Source organism: Drosophila nasuta, chromosome 3 (genome assembly GCF_023558535.2).
Source record: "Drosophila nasuta strain 15112-1781.00 chromosome 3, ASM2355853v1, whole genome shotgun sequence".
Lineage (NCBI taxonomy): Eukaryota > Metazoa > Arthropoda > Insecta > Diptera > Drosophilidae > Drosophila > Drosophila nasuta.
In genome coordinates, this window is record NC_083457.1 from 28175464 (window position 1) to 28193389 (window position 17926).

The 17926-nt window shown below is 39.4% G+C and overlaps 2 protein-coding genes across 4 annotated transcripts; one reads left to right on the forward strand and one right to left on the reverse strand.

Moving 5' to 3' along the window:
- Nucleotides 1-499: 499 nt before the first annotated feature.
- LOC132791334 (protein anachronism) lies at nt 500-8879 on the reverse strand. Of its 3 annotated transcripts, none has more exons than XM_060800203.1 (5): nt 7704-8053; nt 3833-4227; nt 3540-3755; nt 2429-2501; nt 500-2052 (listed from the first exon to the last, which is right to left on the reverse strand). In XM_060800203.1, the coding sequence occupies exons 2-5, from the start codon at nt 4224-4226 to the stop codon at nt 1620-1622; spliced, it is 1116 nt and encodes a 371-aa protein (XP_060656186.1). In that variant the 5' UTR covers nt 4227; nt 7704-8053; the 3' UTR covers nt 500-1619. The 3 variants fall into 3 exon arrangements, with proteins under 3 accessions (XP_060656186.1, XP_060656185.1, XP_060656187.1); XM_060800202.1 differs by lacking the exon at nt 7704-8053 and adding an exon at nt 8236-8879 and having other exon boundaries at nt 501-2052; XM_060800204.1 differs by lacking the exon at nt 7704-8053 and adding an exon at nt 8236-8879 and having other exon boundaries at nt 1899-2052; nt 3544-3755.
- Nucleotides 8880-16366: 7487 nt separating this feature from the next.
- Nucleotides 16367-17717, forward strand: LOC132789535 (leucine-rich repeat-containing protein 34). Its single transcript, XM_060797604.1, has 2 exons — nt 16367-16830; nt 16885-17717. The coding sequence occupies exons 1-2, from the start codon at nt 16422-16424 to the stop codon at nt 17625-17627; spliced, it is 1152 nt and encodes a 383-aa protein (XP_060653587.1). The 5' UTR covers nt 16367-16421; the 3' UTR covers nt 17628-17717.
- Nucleotides 17718-17926: the final 209 nt, after the last annotated feature.

The window sequence follows — 17926 nt, forward strand, 5'->3', positions numbered from 1 at the left end:
ATATTATGTTGACAATTTTTCAGTTTTATCAGCTTCAGAATGTGTTGTGTCGATATTTACTAAAGATAACTTCACCAACGAGTTGTATTACCCACCGAAATTGCATGATAATGCTACCTCTCGAGTTCTGCGCCACAGCAGAATGAATTCTCTTGAGAAATGTAAATTAGAGCAGCTTCGTACAAGGTTGAATAACGAAGGGAGCGAGCGATTAAGCGTCATATGAGTAAGTGATTGAATGTGCTAATCTGGTGACAGTTTGATAACCGGCTTGATAATTTATTTACGTACATATTTATATACATTTTTATTTTATCAATTGGCCCGTGCGCCTCGCTTGCTTTCCTGTGAAGAGTAGAGATTATCGCAATGATTTGATTTCATAGCTTCTTATCAAAGCACTTAACTAAAGTGTTGCCAAGACAATTATTTGCTTGTATAAATATTGGAAAATGATAGAACAGTATGTGTATAGTGTTTTAGAATAAGAACCACTTGACGTATACTTGATATTGGCTCTTGTCACTTGATGATTTTATTGCAGGCAGGTAATATATATATTTGTAATCGTTATCGTTATTGACATTTTTAAAACTAATGCATACTCATTTTCGCTTACAGACAGTTAGATTACAAATGAAGTTAAATTTAATTAAGTAAAAAATGAACATGAGTTTTTGTTTTTCTTGTTGTTTTGTTTTTAGCAGGTTTTATGTACTACAAAAAAGGTATGCACACAAATTTCTCACTCAGTTCATTAACCGAGTAGCATGAGATTGAAAAACGGCTTGTAATAACAACATATAATTATCGGCTTGTGTCGATTTTGCTGTTTTATAAAAGGAAGGCACTTTTTAGCCTATTGACTTAATAACAAAACTATACAAGTGTGTATAAATTCAGTGTGCATGCAAGTGTGTGTGTGTGTGGGGTTTATAGACTACACAATATGCAAATATGCCCTTGCCTTGCCCCAAATACATATGTATTCTGGATTTGTGCGGTAGATACTTTTTGTTTTTATTTTGATTTGCAAGCAAAGACAATTTGCTTTTCAATAATGTTATACATAATTAGATTAATGTTTATAGTATAGTATTACATATTGTTAAAATTATTATTTATTTTTATTTATATTTTAATATATACTCGCAAGTAGTTATATATATTCGTATTGAAATTAGTTTTGAGGTTCCAACAATTCTATCATAATTTAAGCAAAAAAATTCGCAAATTCAACCACATCTAAATCACAGACTCCTAATATAAGAGAGATTTAAAAATAATAATATATGTGTACATGTATATGTAATACATATGTATGTTTACAAAATACATACTCTCAAATAAAATACAAATTTCGAGTAATTTGTCAAAAATGCTCAACTTAGAAATCAAAAATCTAAAATTATAAATTACGATTAGGTTATTACAAAAATTAAAAAAAAAAATGAATGACATGAACTAAAAGCTATTTAAGTCAACTGGCCCTAATGATACAAAAACAATAAACTAAGACCAGCATTTGTGTGTTTTGTGTTTAGGACATGAATCGCTGAATTACATGTGCAATGCAAATGGGAAGATTGTGTGTGTGTGCTCGTATGTGTGTGTGTGTTTTACTCCTCGCTCTGTGCGCTATGACGATGTTTGTGATGATTGTGGTGCTGATGGTGGTGATGATTATGATGATATTGGTTATGGTGCGTTCGCAGCTGGTGTTGTGTCTCCGATTGCTGCGACGAGTCCTTCGAATCGGAGGAGTCAAAACAGTCGGTCATTTGATGCGGCTGCTGCTGTTGGCTGTGCTGATGACGACGGCGATGCTGATGAATATGCTCCTTGGCTTGACTGGTACTTTCGCTGTTCTCAAGCATGTTGTCGATTGTGGGTGAATTTAAAGTGGTTGGTTCGGTATTCAAGGACTCCCTGCTTCGGTTCGGGCCATAAATATACTTTTGGAGATTGAAGTTTTCAACGTCGTTGGTACTGTCGAAGTTCTTGGGCGACAGCGCACCGTTGCCAATGTAGATCACGTCTAGCCTTGGGAATCTGTAAATAAATTTAAAAAAAATTTGTTAAATTACAATTCAGTTATTAACCAAATTGAGAACGTGCAGTATTTAATTTCATTGCTTAGCGAGACACAAACCATTAATACGAGCGCACAAAATTATGCAACACATTTTGTGTAATTGAAATTTCTTTTGTAAAAAAGTGTTGCATACTTTCGAGTGGCTGGAGTAAAATGCGTATTGTTCATTACATTTTATTAATTCAGTTAAAAATATTTTAACTAAATAAGTACTAAATAAGAACTTTTCTTTTAAGTCAATGAAATGCATAAATGATATGGTTTTTGATTTTAATTAATTTAAATAGCAGGAATTTGTTATAGCCACACAATATTTATTTGAGTGAAACTTACTTGGGCACCGGGCTATTTTCCACACTACGCAAAGTCGACGCTGATCTGTAGACGGGCCATGGGACTGCAATATCTGTAATGCATATTGAACAGAGTACATTAAAACAATTGTGTTTAAATAAAAGTTGCATGCAATATCGAACAGAACAACGAAACATATCAAAAGCCGTCAGGTGACAACATGCAAAATAAAGGAGGATTTCGCGTATGCTCAACAAAAACAACAAAATGGAAATAACAACAGGAATAATCATTCAAGCGGATGCTGCGAATAGCATCGTCAGCAGCAGCAGCAACAACAACAATAGCAGCAACAAAAACAATTTACGCACAACAGTGCGTATGAGCAATTAGCATTATTAGTAGCAAACAAGGCGTTAGCTAGAGTGGAGTGATGTATATCTTACCAACAATTCTGTTGTGACATGAATACTATTGAATACTATTGAATTAATTGTCGAATTTGTTACTTCCGCTAAGCGGATTTGGGGATCGCTTTGCGAAATTTGTAAATCATTGTGTAAATATCGAACGGAAGAAATGTTCGCATTTCGTAAGTGCCAATCGACACCGAAATTCTTGAATAGCAGACGCCAGCAAATTTTTGAAAACGTGCTTGCATTTTAATTGAATTCAATGCTTCACTTAGCATTTTACGAGTAGGATTTTATGCAGTCGCAATTTTTTTTTCTTTCTTTTACTTGGAGTCACGCCAGACGCGCCAAACATTTGCTGAGCTCGTCGAAAAAATGTACGACGAACTTTCAGACGGGTTTTCGCTTTCGATTTTACAAACTTAAATACAAATATGCACACGTACATATTTGTGAGTATTCTGTGAGCCATAACACATTGTTATGGCGTTGTCTGGCAAGTGTCCGGCCCCCAAAAGAAAAAAATATGGCAAACTCTGGCAAATTATTGACCTTTTATGGGAATGTAAATAAATACGATTGTGTGCAATATGACGGGGGCCTGGCCTAAGGATAGAAATCAAATTCATTTTGAATAGAAAGTGCAGCCCTCAATATTTTGCTTAACCTTAACACTTTGAACTCTTTTTCTCACTCATGTCTGGCAGTTAGTTAAGTTTGGCAAACAACACGCTTACCTGCCTTCTCGCAGGACGGTGGCTGAAAGTAAAGCCCCGGCATCAATTGATTCTCCTCATCGTCGTGCACTTCGATCAGCAGCACTCCGACAACAATTGGCGATTGTGTCTGCTGCTGTTGGGCCCAATAATTGAGGGCACACTTCACATCGATGTCCACCCAGCCAGTTTTGGTGGTGCTCAGCATCATGGTGTTGCAAGTGCGCTTCTTGCGTTCTGTTTTTGTACGAGAAAGAGTTGTTGATATTGTTTTTGGTTATTGCATAACAAATTACTATGTCCTAAGTACGCACCTGTCTTGCGTTTCTTCTTCTGCTGATGCACAATGGAGACGGTGACACGTATCTGCGATTCAAGCATGGGCTCTGGACACAGTGGCTCTGTTGCTGACGTCGATGTTGAGGTTGCCTCATGTGCTGGTGTCGCGGATTGGGCTTTGGGATTCGTTTTGTACAGCCTCAAGATGGCACTGTCCACAGTCATTTGAGAACCACGATTCTGCTGGAACACACTGCTGGCAAACTCCAGCGACAAATTGTTTGTTTGATTCCATTGCTCGGATGTAGTTGTTTCCCCATTGCAAATGGGATAGCCGGCCATTTCGTGCAGTGGCTTGTCCTGTTCATGCTGGGTATTCTGATTATCATTGGACACAGCAATGCGTATGCGTGAGCGTATCTCATTCATCCTGCAATTGAATAGAAGAGAAGAGCACAGGAATCTAGTTTAGTTAAAGTGCTCGCATCTATGACTAGTTAGTTTGTCTAATTTGGTTCAAGTGTTTATGTAAAGCCTCACTTAATTGACATTTAAGCGTTTGTCGTAACTGGTGCACAACAACAATAACAACACCAACAAGAGCTGACCACAAATGATAACGTGCCATTTAGCTGGGCTTTATAGCGCATTGATTCAATTTAGACAGACTAAACTGACAAGCTGGCAAACTGACAGGCAGACAACAAGACAAGTAGACAAGCAGACTACGAGACGGACAGACAGACAAATGTCTAGTTCTTTATAAGCTAATTCTTAGTTTTTCGTTTATTTTTGTGTGGAAATTGGGTTCTGACATCTCTCAGGCAATAGAAACTGATGAGCGGCTGTTTAGTGCTTCCGCACAATGTCAAAAGCCTACCAGAAAATTTTAATTCAATTTTCCATATTTTATGTAAATTTGCAACAAACCAAACTCAGTTTAATTGAAATGAAATTGACATTTTCATTTATGGTAGAGTAAATACTGCAATAGAAAAAGTTTGTTTTGATAGATATAGTTCATTGCCTCATTGCCCAAACTAGAAATATAGATTCAATTAACTGGCAACTATGACTTGCTGAAAATGTCATTTGTTGTGCGTAGTCTGTCGTCGTAGAGTGTGCTTAGATAGAGATACGACGCATCTAATAAGTGACAGAGGCGGATAAGAAGATCACAGTCCCGTGTCACTTAAAAAGCCATCGAGACGGTAGAGAAATATTTCGTCTGAGCGAACGACAACAATGTGATAGTTGTATGTAGACAGATATACAACATATCATATGTATATTCTACTTACTTACGTAGCTATGATCTAATCTGGCACACACACACGCACACGCACACATATGCACAATTGGACAATTGTATGTGCTGGTGTGTGAAGTCTGATGTCTGGATCGGTAATTGAGACGCGCTTTTTTTTTGCAAAAGTTGCTCATAAAATGTTGCGAATGCCAAGCAGCAAAAGCAGCAGCAGCAACAGCAGCAGAAAGACAACAACTACTCTTGATCATAATAAATAATAATATGAAGGAGACTGGAGTAAAAATAAAATGCTGATTAATTGTTAGCCAACAAAATATTTAAGCCTGGCTTAATGTTCATTATTGCTGAGCTGTCTGAATCGATTGCGATTTGACCTGCGGCGCAGTTTGTCTAGCCAAAAAAATAATTATTGGCACAAGCGCTGAAAGTGAACCAAGCCAGGCCAAAGCCTAGCCACAGTCGAAGTCAAGCCAAGTCGCATCGAGTTGAGTCGCGTCAAGTTGGCTTAGGCCAAGACAAGTCAATTCGATGGGAGACGGAGATGAGATGAGAGACGAGAGAAATGCCTTTGGCTTATTATATGAATAGTTAGTTATGTATTTATGTTTATATTCAACGAACGATCGACCGACCAAGGAATGCCTGCACTCTCTTCTCTTTCTCTTGCCGCTCAATCGTTCCCCTCTTGTGCAAATAGCCAGACAAAATGGCCCGTTGAGGAGTTTCGTTGACTGTCTGCCAACTGCTGTGGCATGAACTTGAAAACTCGTTGTTGTTGTTGTGGCTGTTGTTGTGGTTGTTATTGTTAACTTGCGGCTGCTATAGCTGTTGCTGTCTGTCTGGGGCCTGTCTAGACGCCTGCTGTACGAGGTTGTGGCTTTTTATTGGCTAGGCTAACATGCAGCAAGCAGCAAGAGCAAGAGCAGCAGCCGCTGGCCAGGAACTGCTTCTGCTACTGCTACTGCTGCTGAGGCATGGCGTGACTCACGCAGCCCGCAAATGCAATTGCAACTGCAACTACAACTGCAACTGCGATTGCAACCACTGCGACAATGAACAGTGCTGAGCATGCGCAGTGTGCTTGGGCCAGTTGGCCAGCAGTTGAGCAGGTGAATCTCTGGCCTCCATTTGGCAGACGTTGCAATCTTGCCACTTAACTATTACTTAAGCTGTTGCATGCCACCTTCGGGTGAATCTCTTCTATTTTGTTTTTTTGTTTTCATTCGAAATGTCGCCTCCCAGCAACAAGCTGTCTGTCTGCAGTCTGCTTGCCTCTTGTTTTGTTTTGTGCAACAGCAGTCTGCAGCCTTTGGCCACAGCATGCCTCTCGTCTTGTCTACAACATCTCTCAGTGCCAGTGTCTGGCTCACAGCCTATGGCTGTCGCTGTCTCTGTGTGCGCATACACAATGCGCGGCTAGACAGTGTCTCGCCGGCTGCACTTCATTATCATGCGTCGATGAACAGTAGCCGGTTGTCGGTTGTCGGTAGTCGAGTTGTCCGGTCCACTTCGTCAGTCAGTTTGTCAGTCACTCAGTTAGTCCAACTCTGCCAGCCATAGGCATATATACGCCTACAACTGTTTGCATTGACTGCTGCGAAAGGGGGCGCGACTCGACTCGAAGAGGGACGACGACGGGGGAGTCTAGATTGAGTCTGGGCAAACATGCTTGCAGTCGCAGAGCGTAGAGCTTAGCGCTTTATGACCATGTGTCGTCCATGTCGCGATATTACTCATACGTCATCATTATGAATTCTGCGCAGCCAAAGCAGCCAAAGCAGCGAAAGCAATCAAACAAAAAAGATGAAACCATTTAGATATCAAAAAGCCGACTATCAGCTGAGTGCTGAGCATTAATCAAATGCCTTTGATTATTACTTTGCTACGTCTTCTTGTTGTTCTTGTTGTTGTTGAGGCAACAAGAACATACATAATATTATTTATGCATGTATATGTAAGTGCTTGGTTGGTTGGTTGGTTGGTGTGTTGTCTAGGCATGGTATATACATACTACATATATGCATGTCTCGCATAGCAACGACCTACAAAAAGTTCATTAACGGAGCCAGCTAGACATGGCCCAGACTGTTCCCAGACATTTGCCAGACTGGCGGCCACATTGGACGACGTCGACGTACACAAATACGCAGAGGCCGGCGACGGAATTCGTTGCAGCAATTGCAGCCAGTCAGTCTCACTGTCTCGCAGTGTTTGTCTGTCAGTTTGTGTCTGCATGTGTGTGTGTGTTTGCTTTTGTGCAGCAGTGTTCGCCAGTTGGAAGTAGTATCTGATAGGTACTATGTACAGATAGAGCTGCAGTTGCAGATACTCGACTCCTCGACAGCGCCCTCAGCAGCATTGTGGCAGCGTCTTTGTCGTCACCATACACGTGCTCTGATCTGATCAGTTCAGATTAGCAGATAATGCGCGGGGGATGGGGCGATTGTACGATATACGGTCGACACGTGGATATCTTTATTGTTTCTGGTTGCTCAATTACCACATGTTGTTTTGTTTATGGTTTTTATTGCTTTGTATGGCCCATTTGGCATATTTGTTGGCGAATCGTGTTAAATGATTTACGAATCGAAGCGCAAGCGATCAGCTAGTGAAATATAATAAATATATATACGTACGTATTTATTTACTACTTATACGAGTATGTGGGTCTCTCTGGGGGTGTTGGCCACATTTAAGAAATGCACATGGATTTAGCCTTGAATTCTTTTTGGACACAAGGCAATTTCTCATTTAGCTAGTTATTGTTTATACTTCATTTTCGAATTGATTTTTCTAAGTATTTTCATTTGCATCGTGCACTCGCTCAGATTTTCAACTTGAAATTTTCAAAAAGTTTTGTTTATTTTTATAATGTGCCAATTTGCATATCTTTCTTCATTCGTTTTTAATTATTTCTTTTTTTCTATTGTGTTGCTATGTTAAGCCACAAAAGTGCTAGGTCACTGCTCAAAATCATTTTGTTTTGGGCTGGGTTTCTTTTATATAGAAGTTTATTTTTAGCCACATCTAGATATGAGTTGAGGCGACAAAAATAGTTGATGAATGTCAAAAACTATTGATTGATTGACAGCTGTTCTGTTGTTTGTTTTCGACAATCAACTTGTTTCTATCGCTTTGACATTGATTTAAGTGAGATCTGGTACTTACCGCTGCAGAGCTATGTGATCCAGTAATCGATTTCTGGTCGCTTGAGTTGTCTCGTCTTTGCCACTGGGATTGGTGCCATTGCGTATACGATTGACCTGCTCTTCGGTCAGATTGAACATGCCCCAGATGGTGCGATTATTGGGATCGACCACCTCGGACCGCACATCGCCGTCCATGAAGGCCGAGCGATGGATGCGACCCGCGTTGCAGGACAACATTAGCTGCAGCCCCAGCAGCAACATCAATAACAAAACGCTCACTCGCCGGCCGCTGCCCTCACAGCACACAACACTTGACATTGTTTTGGACTTCAATCAAAAACTATTTATATGAATGGGTACTTCCACTACGTGCACTTGGCACTGCGCCTAATCTTTAAGTTTATCACACAAATTTCACACTTTCAAACTTAAATGCGAATCTCTGGCATTTTTTTGCTTTTATGTTATAGCTCTTGAAATTGTTTGCCGATACTACTTGTGTATGTAGTCCTTAACACTTCTTTGCTTGTAGTTGTCTTTGAAATTGAATTCACTTGCGAACTTGATTTCCTTATGGTCTTTCCTTTGCTTTAGATTTATTTTGCTTTTTGGCAATGTTGGATTTGTTTGTTTAGCTTCTCGATGTGTTCGCTCTAAGAACCAAGTATGAAGTGATTTGCTCCACTCATTTTTTTAGTCTTAAATAAGAAAATATTTGGTGCCGGGCATATCTACTTTGTTATGGTCGTAAACGGGCTGCGCGATGCACCGCAAGAAATTATGTAGTTTCTTCTCATAGGTATGGAGGCTTGTAGTGATTACTCATAAATAATTTGTGAAATTGTTTTATACTTATTGAAAAACAAAATTGTATACAAGTTTTTCTTTACTTTAAAATGTTATGAAAATATTGTATGGAGTTAATTTATTTATATTTCACATAAACAAAATGATTTATTATTTGGTAAACCAATAAATACACATTATTTATTTTAAAAATAATTAGGAGTTTTATAGTAAATAAATAGTAAAATAGTAAATAGTAAAATAATAGTAAAATATTTTAAAATACACTATACGAATTTAGTTTTTAAAAATGTTTTTGCAATTATTTATTTAAAACGAAATTCTTTATTATTAGTATACCAACCAATATGTTACATTTTCATTGACTTTCTCGTTACATAAATTCATTTTCGTAAATATATGTATATACATATACATTTTTCAATTTTTAATTGCAATTTTTGAATGATTTTTAATGTTTCATAATTTAACATTTTTTTGAAGTATTTATTTGTATTGTCTTTTAATATTACGAGGTGTTCGTTATTAGCTGTCATTAAAAATATTTTCAAATTTTCATATTTTATATATTTTTTACATGACAGTATTGTATGCAGCTTATTTCATATATTTTCGAAATGCTTTGACTAATAATTTTTTTTTTACAAAAAAAAAACCTTTTTTGGTATGTAATTAACCAACAAACAAGTTATATTTTTATTGTTTTTTTCTTTTCGTAATTACATTAGTTGTTTTTTTTATTTAATTGCTGTTATCATTTCATATTACATAATTTTCTACCCAATCAAAATAATTTATATCAATTTAAAATTCAATGTACGCATGTTCGCATTTGTTTTTTTTGCTGTGTACGCGCTGCTGCGCTTCGTGCTGATAGTTCGGTTTTTGTGTAGCCGACGTCGTCGACCAATCAAAACCGTCCGCAGTAGTCGTCGTCATCGTTGTTGTTGTTGCTGCTGAGAGGATCTGGTGCCGTCGCGTCGCCGTCGCTGTCACCGCCAGCGCAGCTACTGCGTTTATTTAGCTTTGTGTGTGTGTGTGTGAGTGTGTGTTTGCGTCTGTTTATTGAATTTGTCTGAAGGTGTGCGAGTGCGCACCTATGCATACGCGTGTGTGTGTGTGTGTGTGTGTAAGCTCGTTTCTTATCGCCTGCCAAAGAAAGTGATATTCGCATTGGAACGAATATTCATCGAAGTAGCCGGCTTGATGGGGGGTGTTGAATGTTGTATGGTAATCGATGAGATGCTTTTACTTTTAATACGATTGTAAAATATTGGCGGGATTGGCGAATGTACCCAGCTAAGTGGTCGATAGTGCGCTGCTAATTGATAAAGCCCAGCACTATAGACACCGTAAATTTTAGTAGTTTGTATTGTCATCAATCGATTAGTAAATGAAAATAGGTGTTGAATGCGTTAAATTGATTTTTGGGAAATTTATGGACGACCTTTGGATAGTGACTTGGTAGTTTTGATAATTTGCGGTCGTAGTTTGTTTGATATTTGATTTTCGAACGTAGCTGATTACATAAGGAGTTTGGATCGCAGCTGATTATATAAGTAATAAACTTATTTAACACGTGTGTTTTTGTGTTAAATCAAATTGTTTTGATACTCAAGTAGTACGACGTTTAGTAGTATTGTTGTTATCAAAATCTATTCATTTGACGATTTTCTTTTCTTAGTGCAATCTATAATATTTGTCGTAGTCTCTCTTTATTATTATTTGTTCGTCTTTGACTTTGAGACTCTGGCGTCTTCATATTAAAGTTTGTTTATCTAATCTTAAGTACATTGTATTGTTAGGATCTACCTCGAGAATTGGGAAGCTTTAGAATGTGCGTGCTGATTAATTCAAATCAAAAAGTGCGTGAGAAGGCGTACTTTTGCAAGTACATTCTGTGATATACCCGTCGTATGTATGCATCTAAGCAACTCGGCGGAAACAATTTATTGTGCGTGCGATTTAAAAAGCCGGTGCCTGGCACGATCTTAACCCAAAGAAAACCCAAACTACGCAACTTTAAACTATCGAGCATGGTTAAGTCAAAAGTTTTCAGAATACATTTGAAATACCTGATATTTCTTCAATATAGTCTATTTTTTCAACGCTTGAGCAACAATTGCGTCTTTTATTATCTATTCCTGGACAAAATAAAGTAAATTCGCATAAATTTCCTTTAGTTGCAATAATAGATTCAGTCTATTTTAAGATAGAGCTGACGGAAACCCATTGCCAACATACATACAATAGTTTCGGCTAGACGAATAATTTGAACTACTCGTGAGTCAATTATTGAAATGAGTTTCCCATATGGATCAAATCATTCAGCAGTTTTCAGTTTCAGCTTTATCTGCATACGTTCCAATTTCGTCAGCTTCATTCAAGAGCGAGAGTGTGAGCGCGGAAAGGGAAAGAGAATGAGGATGAAACAAACTCATTCAATAATAAGTTATTTTTTTCAATTTGCATACGGAAATCACAAGCGAGACTTCAAGGACGTTCTTGATTTATTTATTTATTTACTTTGCTGTTGTTGCTATATCCGAGAATCCAAAAGAAACCACGATTATCATCGTTTTCGTTTTTCTAAAACTCTTATTTTCTGTTTTGTTATTGTTCTTTTTTGGTTCCTTTCGTTTTTTTATTTTATTTTTTTGGCTGGCTGGCTGGCTGTCTGGAACAAATTGAATTTCTAAATGATTGTATAATTTGGAGCACTTTATAAAGTCTGGATTTCTCACCGACTGTCTGTCTGCCTATCTGTCTGTCTGTCTGTCTGTCTGACACTCTGACTGCGGACTCAGTCAGTCGACACATTGTTGAGGCTTCAAATGATCCACCTACATACTATATTTGTATATGAGACAACTCGGGGGCGTGGCGGGGCAGCCAGACATCGTCTGTTATGCAAAGTTGCAATCGCATCAAATGCTCGGAGACACAGATCATAATCGCAGCAGAACAGAAATAATGCAAATAATATGGCAAACAAAACCAACAAAAAAAAAAAGGGGACAGCAACAAAAAATGTGGAACGAGTTCTTTCAATCTGCAACAAAAAAAAACAGAAAAAAAAACAGGAGGCAAAAAAAGCGTGCGAGACGTTTATATAATAATGTTTATTTATTTGACTTATTCACACATTTGCATAGAATTTGTCCCACTTCGTGGACAATAAACGAAAATGAAAATGAAAACGAAAACACAAATAAACAGTCAATCAGGGAGACGACGACGACGACAATTGGAATGTGAAATGAGTCAAAACACGAGTGGACGAATCTTTTCGATATTTCATTATCTTTCCAAGGCTGGGGAGGAGTATACGTAACAGTAAGTTAGCCTAGTGTTGTGGTAATTGAAGATCCCTTTGATCTTAAAGGCCTGCCAGACTGCAGACACACGAGTGCCTGAATAGTTGACTAACTGAATGTATATTTAAATCATCTATTTTTAAGTGAGAGCTTGCCTCTGCCACACACGCAGAGTGAGTTGGAGTGTTAATTTTAAATGGCGCTGTCGCTGTTGCCGCAACAATTTTCAGCTGTGTACGACCAGGTGCGTAGTTCCACCTTTTTCTCTCTCTCTCTCTATAATTTGTGGTTTTACTTAGGGGGAATACGAGGGGCCGATCACCCGATTGCCTTAAATTGTTTCTGTGAATTACGGTAGCATTTCTTCAACCAATTAATGTTACCTGCCGCCGAGTGACTGATAAAAACCAGTAGCTGGAGCCGCAAAAACCATTTGGTCAATAAACCACTTGGCTGACAGATTATACTTGTTGTAAGTAAGTGTGGAATAAACATCTGTGGCACTTTTTTGTCAAGTGGTCTCTGTCGACTATTCTCAACGAGAACAGCAACAACAGAAGCAACAACAACAACAACAACCAGATCACAAGTTGAGTGAATTTTTCTATAAATATCAAAATATCAAATAATCGTTCGTATCTTTAGCACGCACTTTTCATACGTTATCAGGATTATGTGTGCGGGTGATTGAACCGTAAAATAGCAGCTTTGATAATCGATTCAACCATTTATATAGTATGCATAGTACAATATATTAATTACGCAATAGCATCAGTATCGTCATGCCTAATTTTGGCCTCTCTTAGGCTGTGTGCTAATTAAATTGTCCAACGGTTATGGAGCATTTTAGGTGAAGTGAGCGCACTTGAGCGAAGTGCAAGTGTACTGAAGCAATGTATTTGAGCATCAATAAAACACATAATTAATATAATTGTGACTATGTCGAGACGCGTTGCATGAGATCACAAAATAACAAGCCAGCGCAATCGCAAGGAAGCACTTTAGGCATCATCATCAGCAGCAGCAGCAGCAGAGGCAGAAGCAGAAGCCGAATCAGCGGCAGCAGCACGCCAGAGGTCTATTAAAAATACATACATAAAGCAGACAGCACAAGTCCAGACCAGACCTGGGCCTGAATCAGAAGCCAAAGCAGAGGCAGACACAGACCAAGTCAATAAGTTGCTAACTTGATGTTGTTGTTGTGTGGTTGTTGTTGCTGGTCGAGCGAACAGCGCCCAGCACTTGGGTGTTGCCTGCAACGTTGTTTGGGCCGATGCTGTCTCTGCTCTGTGTTGATGGTGTTGTTGCCGGTGTCGGAGCTGATGTTGCTGCTGTTGTTGCCGGTTGTCGGTTGCTGGTTGCAGTCGCCGAATGCAGTTGTCGTGATTGTTGTCTCAGATTGCATGTGGAATGCAAAGACCAGGAGCCAATTTGTTATTGTTGTTGTCCATTGCCCGCTGGCTGCTACCGTTGCAGTTGCCTCTGCGTGCTGCTGTCGTTCAGCTGCTGCAGCCGTTGCACGATACTCTTGCTTCGAGCATAACGATTTCCCACATCACCTTGGTCATGGGTATTTAAATATGGTTTTAGTCTTTAGAATGATAAATAAAGAAAATAATTAAGTATTAGAAATCGTTTTAAAAAGTGGTTTGTAATAAGATAGTTTATATTGTTTTGCATTTGATTTCTTTCTTATTTTGGTCTTCGAAATATGAAACATTTTCCTTTTTTTCTGTAATGCAGTTGCGACTTTAGAAAGAATTATAAAATCAGTAGTAACAGATTTTGAAATGTTATTTGTGATGTAAAGTAATTTATTTTATTTTGTAATTCATAATTCATTGACCTTAGTTAGACAAGATAAGTGGAATGCTCTTTGGGATTATGTAATTTAATATATTATTAGTTTAATAATTAATAATATTAATATTAATAATTCATAATTTATGACATCTTCTCGAGTTTACTTTGAGAGTTTTTCACTTATTAGTCAAAGATAAGATGCACGATGGATTACTATTATTTCCGTATTTGTATTCAATTCTAAATAGTGTATTGAAGCTGCCATTGTGATGACTTACTTGTCTTTTCTGATTGTTATTAATTTTCGTGCATTTTGGTTCTCGGTTTTTAGGCGTTTCGTGTGCCGTCGTCGTTTGGCTTCTGACCAGCACCAATCAGCCGCAACCAGAGTCAGCCGGAGTAGCACTTGTGCCGAGAGGCCAGTAAGCAGTCAGTCAGCAGTAAGCAGTAAGTAGTAACCAGAGAACAGAGACAAGCGAGACCAGAGAAGGAGAGACCGAGAGTCTGATAACCAGACCCCGTGAGCCAGACAGACCGTCGCAGACGATGCAGAAGAGGCAAAGTAATGTTGATGTTGGCATTTAAGCAGGCGTGTAGTCGCATCTTGTTGATTGTCAAAATTGACAATGAATGCGCTCGACACAGACTCACACACACACACACATACACACATACTTATACTGTCACATGGCAGACACATAGTTGAGACAAGTGCATACATATATCTCAGATGTCTGGCGTTTGTCTGGAGGCCGTCGCAGACATTCGCTGATGCTGATGTTGATGTGCATGTCGATGCCAATGCTACTGCTGCTTCTGCTGCTACTGCTGCTGCTGCTGTTGTCCTTAAGTGATGCATCCAAATATGGACCATTGCTGCCTCTGGCTGGTGGCAGGTGAATAAGGCAAGGCCCAGACGCCTTGGCTGCTGGCTGACTGTCCGGACATGGGCATAGTTTGGCTGCCTTTCTGACTGCCTGACTGCCTGCCTGCCTGCTGTCTCTGCCTGCAGTTTCACACTTTGCATTTCGTAAAAAAAATTTATTTAAATGATATGCACATGCGATTCGCTCTTCTTCTTCTTTGGCTGCTTGTCGCTGTCGTCGCTGTCGTTGTCTGCGCTCCTCTAGCTGTAAACTGAGACTGTCTGCAATTATGAGCGTCTGGTTGTCTGCCTTTTACAATATTTTTTATTAAAATTGTTTTGGTTTTTAATTATCTGATTTCTAAGCGACAGAGTGAGATAGCGCGAGCTCAAGAGAATGGGATGCAGATAAACATCGCCATGTGTAGAGTTTAAAATTTCAATTTGGTTGACAGGCAAACGGGCAACAGGCAACGTACCACCAAATTGTCGCCGCTGTTAATTGCCTTCCGTTGCTGTTGCTGTTGCTGCTGCTGCTGTTTGCTTGCCAGCCATTTTGTTTGGTTTGGTGACTAACCAAACGGCCAGCGGACAGCCTCATGAAGCCAGTGACGTACGGCTCCTTCCTGTCTGTTGTCGTCGTTGGTCTTGACCATAAATTAATGCATAATTACAGCACCTCATGGTAGTAAAAGTGAAAAACAATTCTTATTTCTGACGAACCATCAGCATGTGGCAAATGGCTAAAGTATTGTCCAGTTTGTCTATTGAATGGGCACCTGTTATACTAGACACCCGTCCACTCCCGCTGTTCGCCACGTTCTCTTGCGTTGCAATGAGAGAGAAATCGAAGCACGTTATTTTTAAGCATTTGTCGTCGCGTAAAAGGCAATCAAATAAATGAAGATGCAACCAGTCCATAAATGGTTCAAATATCTCAAGACATTCTCCACTCGCTACGTGCATAACGATGCAGTCACTTTTCTCTTCCTTTTAACTCGTCTTCTTTTTTTTTAGTTATGCTTGAGTGTTATAAATAAATATGTACGTCTATAGGTCTGAATGCTTATTTATAGGGCAGTCGGCGCATGCCGGCACGCATTTAGCCGCATACGTAGGGCACTGTGTCCAAGCACGTGGCATTGAATTAATTCATTGTGCTGCAGTCGCGTTTAACTGGTAAATGAATGAAATATCGTTAATGGTAATTTGCCCTTAAAGTTCTGCTAACTATGCTAATGCGGCAGCCCAGCGCAAAGTGTCTGCTCAGCTATGTCACAGGGTGTTTCGTGCTGTCTGTCATTCATTTGCCAATTTTTGTTGCATACTTTGCGGCAGTTGGCTTTTATTTATAGTTCAGTTGAGCATCGAAATGCTCAACTTGTTCAGTTTTTATTTGTCACAATCGTAAGCATGCTGCCTTGCAAATACGCTCCGAATTCCAATGTTGAAGAATCTATTATTAAGGGACGCTTGCTATCCACACTATTGCTCGAATGTTGGCAGCGGGAATACGACAAACGGCCCTATACCAACTTTCGGTTTCGTCGACTAGACTTCGAGGAGCGCTTGAAACGCAGATATCACTGCTTAGGCGACTTTCGCGTTATTGTTAAGTTTTTGTTCAAGTACGAATTGTCCTCCGTTTCGATATGGAGTATTTTCATAAGCAAAGCGGATCCACATTTGCTGCGGGACTTTGTTCACACGCTGCTACACGTACCAAGGATTGAGTTGAAGCTCATGCACTTGCCTGAAGAGTTTTTTGTCATGCTGCGCTTAAATGCAAACAAGATGAAAGTTGGCACGCTTAGCTTGGAGGGTAAGTGAGCAATGTAATTGCTATTATTTCTGATAATTTCTAAATTTATTGCAGGTACTCCCTTGACCGATGAGAAAGCAAAGCAACTGAGAGAGTTTTTGCTAGCCAGTAAAACGTTGCACACGCTCAACGTTTGCAGCTGCAGCCTGAGCCTATATAACTTTGCCACTGTGGCCGATGGTGTGCATAAATCCAGCAAAATGCGTAACTTTTATGTGAGTCGCTTGTTGGCCCTTAATTTATCGTTGGATTCAGAGAAGATTGCCTCGACGGTGGGATCATTGCTGATGCAGAACAAACTGGTGGAACTCACCATGGAACAGTGTGAGTTTCTTGCCCTTGACATGGAAATCTTTGCCGAGTATCTTGAGAATAAGCACTGTTCGTTGAGGAAACTCAAACTGGCCTACAATTTAATCTCGGCCGATGGCGCCCTGTTCCTTATGCGTGCCATAGCCAAGGGTGGGACATTGGAGCTGCTGGATATTAGCACTAATTCGATTGGCTCGCATGGCGGGGAATGGGTTGCGCAGTACTTTAGTTCATGCAACATGTTGCAGCATTTGTATTTGAACGACAATCGAATCGGCGCTGAGGCCATTAATCTGCTCCTGTTAACCATCAAGAAGCCTTGTCGCATCAGACGACTGCAAATATATGGCAATCAGTTCAATTCTCGATCTGCAATGATTCTGCGTCGTTTGCTGGATGCCCAGGTCATAATGCAGGAGGAAATCGACATTAGCTATACCTACGATGAGGCCCTAGAGGATTATCGAATTGTGCCATGGCGTTGAAAATTATTCTGACATTTAATGTGTTCATTTCTAACAGAAATCTGTCGTGTGAATTAGTTTAAATATATTTTAATTCTATTTGAATTGTTATCCTGCATGGTAGCGCCATCTATTGAGTGCTTTCTGGCAGTTCAATCTTGTGCACGTGCACAAAGCTTTCAGCGAGCTCTCAGCGAATTCTCGCGCTCTCGCTCTCTCTCTTTCTTCGTGTCGGTTGTTTTGCAACTATGAATGAAATGCGAAAGCTAAGGGTTGCCAGATAGTTTTGTTATGCAATCCATGGAATAACATTGGTGCTT